This window comes from Atta colombica, unplaced genomic scaffold (genome assembly GCF_001594045.1).
Source record: "Atta colombica isolate Treedump-2 unplaced genomic scaffold, Acol1.0 scaffold156, whole genome shotgun sequence".
NCBI classification, from domain to species: Eukaryota; Metazoa; Arthropoda; class Insecta; order Hymenoptera; family Formicidae; genus Atta; species Atta colombica.
Window position 1 is genome coordinate 153032 of NW_017259246.1, and position 8466 is coordinate 161497.

At 30.5% G+C, this 8466-nt stretch overlaps 1 protein-coding gene across 2 annotated transcripts in view; it reads left to right on the forward strand.

Moving 5' to 3' along the window:
- The first annotated feature begins 1744 nt into the window (after positions 1-1744).
- Positions 1745-8466, forward strand: part of LOC108685752 (glucose dehydrogenase [FAD, quinone]-like) — a 25672-nt gene continuing 18950 nt past the window's right edge. The window contains exons 1-2 of one of the 2 annotated variants that reach the window (XM_018190711.1): positions 1745-1860; positions 5769-5974. In XM_018190711.1, coding sequence (XP_018046200.1) covers positions 5770-5974 — 205 coding nt within the window. In that variant the 5' untranslated portion in view covers positions 1745-1860; position 5769. Of the gene's footprint in view, positions 1861-4010; positions 4081-5768; positions 5975-8466 lie in introns of those variants that run through there. The other variant, XM_018190712.1, reaches the window with a different exon arrangement.

Below are 8466 nucleotides of genomic sequence, written 5' to 3' on the forward strand. Positions count from 1 at the left end.
GTGTTAATTTCACAGATCAGAAGTTACAGCACAACGCATAATTTTCTAATTATGATTGACAACTAATGCTCGGACCATTCCAATGGCGCTATAACTTAATGTTATAGCTTATGTCGTCGGATATAGATTCGTCCGACACGACTAATTACTTTTTCTCCGTCTTCCGCAATTAGGCGGTTTCATAGCCGTCTTTACTGCAGAATTCAGTGGAATTCTAAGTTCTCAAGCGGACCATGACATTACAGTGAGAAAAAAAATTGTTAATTTGACTAAATGTATTTATAGTTAATACTGCGATTTTTTAGTTCAAGTATTTATGTATTTAGGTATGTATGAGTTATGTCAACAAAATCTTGTAATTTTTAAAAGTTATTTGTTTGAATTAATAAATATTTATTTGGCAGCCCGTAATCGCCGTATTTAGTGGAATCAACTAATATTTTTTTAAATCAACAACTTTCTCAGTGTAGCAAAAATGTACAGTCAAAGTCGAAGCGTGAGAGCGAATCCTACAGTTTTGCGTTTTTGCAGTATTCGAGTTCAAATAACGTGATGGTGGACTCGAATGCTAAAAACAATTATAGATACCGTTACGAAAAGAAAAAAATAATGTAAAAAATAACCACATCTAATCAATCTATATCTGTGTTAAATTGCTTAGTTTCAAAGTAATATTCACATTATGTTGCTTACTAAGCAATTCAACCACATAAATCGATTGATTAGATGTGGTTATTTTTTGACATCATTTATCGTGCATTTAATATGTGATTGAACCAAGTTTTTGCAATTACCTACATAAAATGAGTCCGTGACTTTTATGATTACTGTTCGATTCAATGAAATGATATCTATATACTGAATTGATTGAGATTCATGGATATACATTAATTATAAATTTTATACGTCCCGTTCCTATTATATCGATATTATCGTTTAGGCGATTGCATGGACACACTATATTTTACGATGAGACTCGCAGTTTCACATATTACTACAAATATTTTATGCACAATGCAGAATTCTAACGTGAAGATTGAATTATTCCACTGAGTTCGTCGTATTGAAATAACAACTAAACTGCAAAAAACGTACATTTCATCCATACAAGATAAAATCGCATTTAATGAAATGAGAAACGATTTACTTTATAAGCAGATAATCAATCTTCGTGTTTATATTATTTCATTTATCATTATACCTCACTTTTATTCATCGATTACTTAATATTCCCTGCAGCATTTAAACTTGAAAATGAAAATATCTAAGAGATGAGAATTTTTATTGTAAAGACTTTATTTTATATATTGTATATATAGATCCATTTCCAATATTTATAATCTAAAACTTCGATCTCTGTTTATACGTTTTTAAGGAGATAATAAAAGAACAATTTCAAATTTATACCGATATCAATTTTCTCAATTTCTGAAATTCCATCACCGGAATTTCCAAAATCACATCAGCGTTGCATTGTTAGACTTTGAGTTGTATTACGTATCATATTTCTTCGTGCAAAACTTCGAATGTGCCGTCACGTATTATCGATCGTCATTTATTACCGACGTATCCCCCTTCCAGTAAAAACAAAAATTACACGGGACTTTTCCTTTCCTTTACGATTGTGCGGATTCATTGACGTGATCTATGGTGAGTGCCTTCGGCAAGGAATCGGACTGACAGAGTGGGAGATGAATTATAAAGTAGCGGTTCTACAGTGAGAGGTCTTACAGTTACACTTTGCCCGTTTGCTGCATCAAAGCCGCGCGTTGCACGTGCGAGCTTTTATCGGGTCACGTGTACCGGAGTGCATCGACAAAAGATTCATCAAGAGGAAAGCTGTTCCCCAACCAGTGTAACGTTAGTATTATTTTATTTTGTGAAATGTTTCACAACTCAAAGTTAATCTTTTTATTTTTCTTTTTTCTAACTTCTTCTCATTGATCCCAATTTGCCATTTTAATCCCCCTCGGCAACACCTGCGTTATCGTGATATCTAAATGGTATGACTGTTAACGCTCGAGAACTCATCCCGCTCTCGCAGAAAAAGGTTTCGGAGTACGAGAAGCTTATCGATTTGTGTCTGCGCTAACCGCGGAGCCCATCATGTTTTTCCTCTTTTTTCCTCCCCCTCCCCCTCCCTCTTTTTTGCACAATCTCGTGTTGTAGCTCGGTTGCAATAAATCATACGCGCATTCGCCATATATGTTCAACAGTTTGATGTGTGTACATTATAAATGGTGGACATAAAACGCGATCCCATTCGTGTCATTCGTGATTCACGTGACCCGAGGGGGTTTCGACGTTACGAAATTAGCGCATGTTAATTAACATCGGCACGATTTTCGCGGAGGTGATCCCCCGCGAAAATCGGCGGAAGGAGTAACATGCGATTTTCGTATGGCGCACGAACGACAAATTATGTAAATTGATCGCGATAATCATTGCGCTTATATAGCGACGACTCTTTGTGGCCCCATATTTCGTTTCTCCGGGCGCTAATGGTACAGCACGCGCGTAATGGTACAGAAAAGCAATAGTGTTAATTAGGAATGAATTAATTAACACGCTCAGTTAATTACAATGCTATTAACTTTTCCCGTTAATTAAGGGGAATATTTATTTACGTTAAATGCTCCGTGCTCCTCCGCTGCATGCGTGTCGCTGCGGACGAAAGCTTATGATAATTAATATCGTGACATAGCTCGTCTAAAAAAACAAGAAATGAATCATCGATAGATCTTAAATTCGAACGCGAAATATTGTTAATATACATTAGAGTTAATATACATTAAAACGGCAAATTCCTCGCTTAAAGTTAAATGATGTAAGTATACGGGTTTCCATTCAGACAGATATTTTCTTCCCGTCAGGTTTCTCTGGACGGAAAAGTGAGTTTACTCGACAGTTTCGATAAAAGTCCCTGACTCCGATTAGCTTACAATGGATACGAACATTAACTGCCTCTGAAAAAACAAAACTAGAAATCGTGCGAAATGTCGTAGTGACAGGCAGCTAGTAAACGCCAATTAAATATGATTTTGTACAATAGTTGGAATTGCTCACGTGCCGTCATGCGACGCGTAAATCGTGGCTTTACGTGGTTTCGCGTTATTGCGCTTCCATGCATTGATCTGTTAAGTGTACCAAATATCGCAATCAATTTACGATCACACTTTCGCCATCGTCTCTTTTTACAATCGACAGATATACATGACAGGGGATAAACGTAACAATAATATTTAAAACAGTAATCATGATAGAGACATTCTGTTACATATATTCCGATTTCTCGATTTTATCTCACTTTAATGTAGTATATAGAATAGGTTACAAAGATTACAATACTTTTTACGAGCAAACTATTAAAAGAATATCAAAAACGCACATCAATAAACAGAAAAATTATATGACAGAATACGACGCAACATTCGATTATTATTGCACATCTAAACTTAAAATCTCTCATGAATTTATGATTGGAAGGAAGTCGAAATTCTAGATAAAGAAACATTTTTACACAAAAGATTGATTTCAGAAATGATTTTGAAAAAGAAATAAATTAACAATTTGAATGCTAAAAACGGAATCTCTTGATCCACTGTATTTAAATTTATTTAAAAAGATATGATGCATCACCAGAGAAAAGTTTCTTCGATTCAAAGAAATGTTTCTTTGTTATACGGTTAAAGAAAAAATTTTTTGATTTGAGCATCATTTTTTTAATTTAAACATTATATATTGAAATTAAATAAAAGAATTTATTTGATTTAAAAAAATTATGATCAAAAAAATTTTTTCTTTAACCGTATAACAAAGAAACATTTCTTTGCCTGTGTTTTTGCCTCTTTTTATTGTTCTTTGAAATGGTCGCGTTCAGCACTCAACTGTTGCGGAGCAAATCCGTGAGCGCTCCCTGCTATTGGTGTATTCTTTTAAATTATCCAATAGCAGCGAGCATTATGAGGTCTACTGAACGCGACTATTATTTATATACGCCTCAGTTTAATCATGACTTTCACATATGCTTGAGCATTCGATCCGTTACGTGAATAACAGATTTACCTAGGCATTTATCATGTAAGTAAAAAATTTCGTTATCTCTCTCTTATCAAGATTGTAGATTATTTTTAATTTATTTATTTAATTTATTAGGATAACTGGATTATTAGGATAATTTCTATTAATGTGCCAATTTGCTTATTACTGACTTAATTATTTAATATTGTAGCTTTAATTTTGCTTGTAATATCGGTTTTTCAACTACTTCTTTTTCTTATAATATTTCTTTAATCTAAAAAATGTTAATACTTTATAATGTTTTTGACAAAAATAAAAAAAAACATGTTTTTATCCCTATTAGTGAGTTATCTAAGCGGCGATGGCCCTATTAATGTGCCCGCAATTTGTGTGCCTATCCACATTTGACTCATTTTAACATAGTTATTATATAAAATAGGTAATAAATTTAAGCTAATTGTTTAAATTAATATATTATATAAATCATTATTTCAATTATATTTATTTCAATGTACATTCATAATACAACGTTTTCAGCTTCAATATAGGGCATATTAATAGGAACAAGTTTAAAATCTCACGATGTGTATTATTGGATTCACATAAATTCCTCATATTTTTCCTTTCCATTCCTTTCGAAAAATATTTAAAATACTTTAATACTCAAAAAATAAAATATTATCTTCGGTATGCATTAATAATTTTAAACTTAACAAAACAACATATTTTTTTCTTATTTATTCGTGCTAGTTTTCTTTATGACTTATCAAAATAGCACACTATTAAGGACAAGCACAGTAATTGTGCACAATTATTCTATATACCTATTCCCTCAGTTAATTTGGAAATTCACTTAGCAATGCGCTTAGACAATACGCTGTTAAAAATTTATAAAATTATAAAATTTAATGTACTTTTAAGCTTCCGTTACACAAACTTCCGTTACATGAATTTAATTTCATGACTTTAAATTTATTGTGTTTGCAACTAAAAAGTATATTTGTGTACATGATATTATGTATATGACATTTTAAGTCATAACTTTCCATAAAATTTTATATTGATTTGCAAGAAATTTAAAAATGTATATGTTCATTATATTTAAGATTTATTGTAATTTAGTTTTCAGTTAAATCATTTATTACTTTTCAGTTACCTCATGACTACAAGTTTCCGTTACACATTACTTAAATTCAAAACACAGATTATTTTCTCTTAATGTTGCGTTTTATATGACGATTCAGTATTGAGATTTTTCTTTAATTCTTTTGATATATTGAGAAGGATCAGAAATCTATAATTTGTTGTATTATATTAATAAATAAAATTTATTTACACGCTTTTATCTTGACTCTCAATGGCACTATTATTTACTGATATATTCCGAATTATCAGTTAATAAAAATAATAGCAAATCTTTTTTGTGAAGCGAGTTATGAAAGACGATTTTGTTTATAAATAACTTTATATATTACTTTATAACTATAGGTACAGATCACAGATCTGAAAATAATTTTGTTGAATCATCAAAATTAATACGTAGAATTCTCAAGTTAGCATGTCAAAACTTTTGCAGCACTGCTTATCATGTTTGAGATTCCTATGAAATTATTTTGATAATTCAACAAAATTACTTTCACATCTACATTCAGCTAAACTTTTTTTCTTCTGCAAACTCGTTTGTTCTATTTAATACGATTATCGTTCAGCTGCAGATATTCTAATGATAATTATTGTTATATTCACAGAATGTCGACGTTCGATATATCAGTCAGTCCAACATGCCCGATATCAGGACCAAGTCTTGCCCAAGGTTGTCCGGGATCACAATATTTGATATTTATGACGATATTGAATATACTTATACAATCCCAGGAAAAAGTGTCTCAAACGTGCGAGCGTGTAAAATCAAAAATTCCGCCTGACTACCAATACGATTTCATCGTCATCGGCGGTGAGTAAACAGATCTTAATTTGCTGATTAACTTCAAAGCGTGCACGTTATTAAAGAGAATTAATAAATGAAATTTTTTTCTATATTCATTCATCATACATTGTCGCGAAATTTTTGCGCACAAATTACTTATTATATAAAATTACTTGCTATATAAAAACGATACCGTCAAATAAAAAAACATTTATCATTTTTTAAATCTTTTAAACATAAAATTTTTAAATATAAAATTTGAATTTGTGCCAATTTTTAGTATTTTTATTTTTACAATTTTTTATTCTTAGTATTTACGATCGAATATAAAACGGACTTGTGAAAGAATCGAAAAAATCATTTTTTATTTTTTAAACTTTTTGAAATATTTTAAAATACAAAATATAAATATAAATATGTGCCAATTCTTAATATTATTATTTTTAAAATTATTCTTAGTAATCATTGATTGAATTACTGTAAAAATGGCGCTGTGTGACAAATCGAACAAAAATTTTTATTTTTTTTTAAAAGATTTAAAAATATTTTCAAAAATAAAATATAAATTTGTGTCTTAATAGTATTACTTTTTAAAATTACTGTCAATAGAAACAATATTCTCAACAAGAATAAACTGCAATTTTAATATCGTAAAACTTGAAAAACGAGATCTTAGTCTTTAATCATGTAGTCTTTCAGAATGCTGATATATGTCGATATCGAGTTCATTTATCATGCAGTCAACTATCGTGCGATTCTCTAATTGCTTGCATCAGTATGCGTTTTTCTGATGAAGCTATCGCTTAGAAACTGTTATTCCACAAAACGATAGCTTAGAAACTATTATCCGTTTAATTAAGAATAAAAGTGTAACTATTTGCTACGTTGAAAAGAAGAATAAAGTAACGAGTCGAGGAAAATAAATGCCGGTGACTTTCAAATGAATAAGTGAAATTGATCAACATAATTGGAATGTACCCTTGTGTGCTTCTTACGTACGCGTGTAATCGTCTAATCGGATTGAGTGTATTGAGTCGAGCGCATGATAACAATCTAGTCGGCCTTATTAGAGTAATGAGCCAATAATTTGTGAAAATGTGCGAACAATAAATCATTTCACCGATCAGTATTGATCGTTATTTAAACGCAATTTCGCGAAAGATTACAGATTTCGATAACAAGACCAAAACAGTTCGGTCCACAACACAGCGGAAACTAGATGATGACGCGGTTTGTAAATACCGTTCATTACATGTGAAAGTCAGCGAACCGCAGATTGAAAATAATAAACTAATGTACAACCTTCAAAGAGACAGATGACGGTTACACGCATCATATCGAAACGCCACTCATAACCTATTTACTTTTTTCTTTCTTTTTTCTAGACAATGGAAATCTAAACACAGGAAATAAAACAAAACGTATAATCTATAAATGACGGAGTGTTAATAACTCAAGCAAATTTATATATACACGGTGACTATTCGCAGTACTCACATATTACAATTGCTCTATATATCTAGCAAATAGAACTTTGATAATATTACACAATAATACAATATAAACGGATATAATTGCACGCTATCACGCGATGGTCCAGTCGGTACATGATATTTGCACCAATATAACATAATTGTATTAATAAAATATTTGCCGGGGATACATAATTCATCGAGAGAATGAAAAACAACTGATGTTTCGCTCGTAAATTTAGCGACGTTGGCACACATTAGAGGAATAATTCCTAGTGCATTCACATACACAGAGTGTTTATAAACATGAGACCAAACTTGTACTGTTAATAAAGTCTAGTAATTGAAAAAAATTCATATATATGTTCAAATGTTTTATTCACTTTTAAAAATTCGCGAATAGACTTGTTTCTATTAACTCGTTAAACAGAAATTTGCTGAGTCAGAAACAAGTTTAACTGTCAGTTATTGCTTATATATTTTGATTTAAAGTATCTACATATGTTTTATAAATAATTACAACAGTTTTTTGAAATTTCTTTCTTCTACAAAAACGCAAACTTTCATTCGTCAAATTATGGTAAAATATATATTCTTAAAGTTGATCCCTCTTTTTATCAGTTTGTCATAAACCATTACTAATAAGAATACTTCTCTGCTTATAAATTTTTGCTTATAAATTTTCTTATAACTCTTTAATAATAAATTATTTAATAATAAATTATTTTTGCGTGGAAAGAACGACAAAAAATTTAATTCGAAACAGATCTGAAAATAATTCGTTAAAATATAAAAATAATATGTAGAATGCTCCAACTGGTTGCCAGAATGTCAAAACTTCTTGGACATCATATTTGAACTTTCTAGATAACTTTTCTGATGGTTCGATAAAATTATTTTCAGACCTAAATTTTTAGATACATCAATAAAGTCGTTCTTTCCATGTGGATAAAAATTTATATTAATCTTTCCTTTATCTACTTGATTTCATTAACACACTCTGTGTAAATTCAATGTATAAATTTGTATCTTATGAACATCCTATAT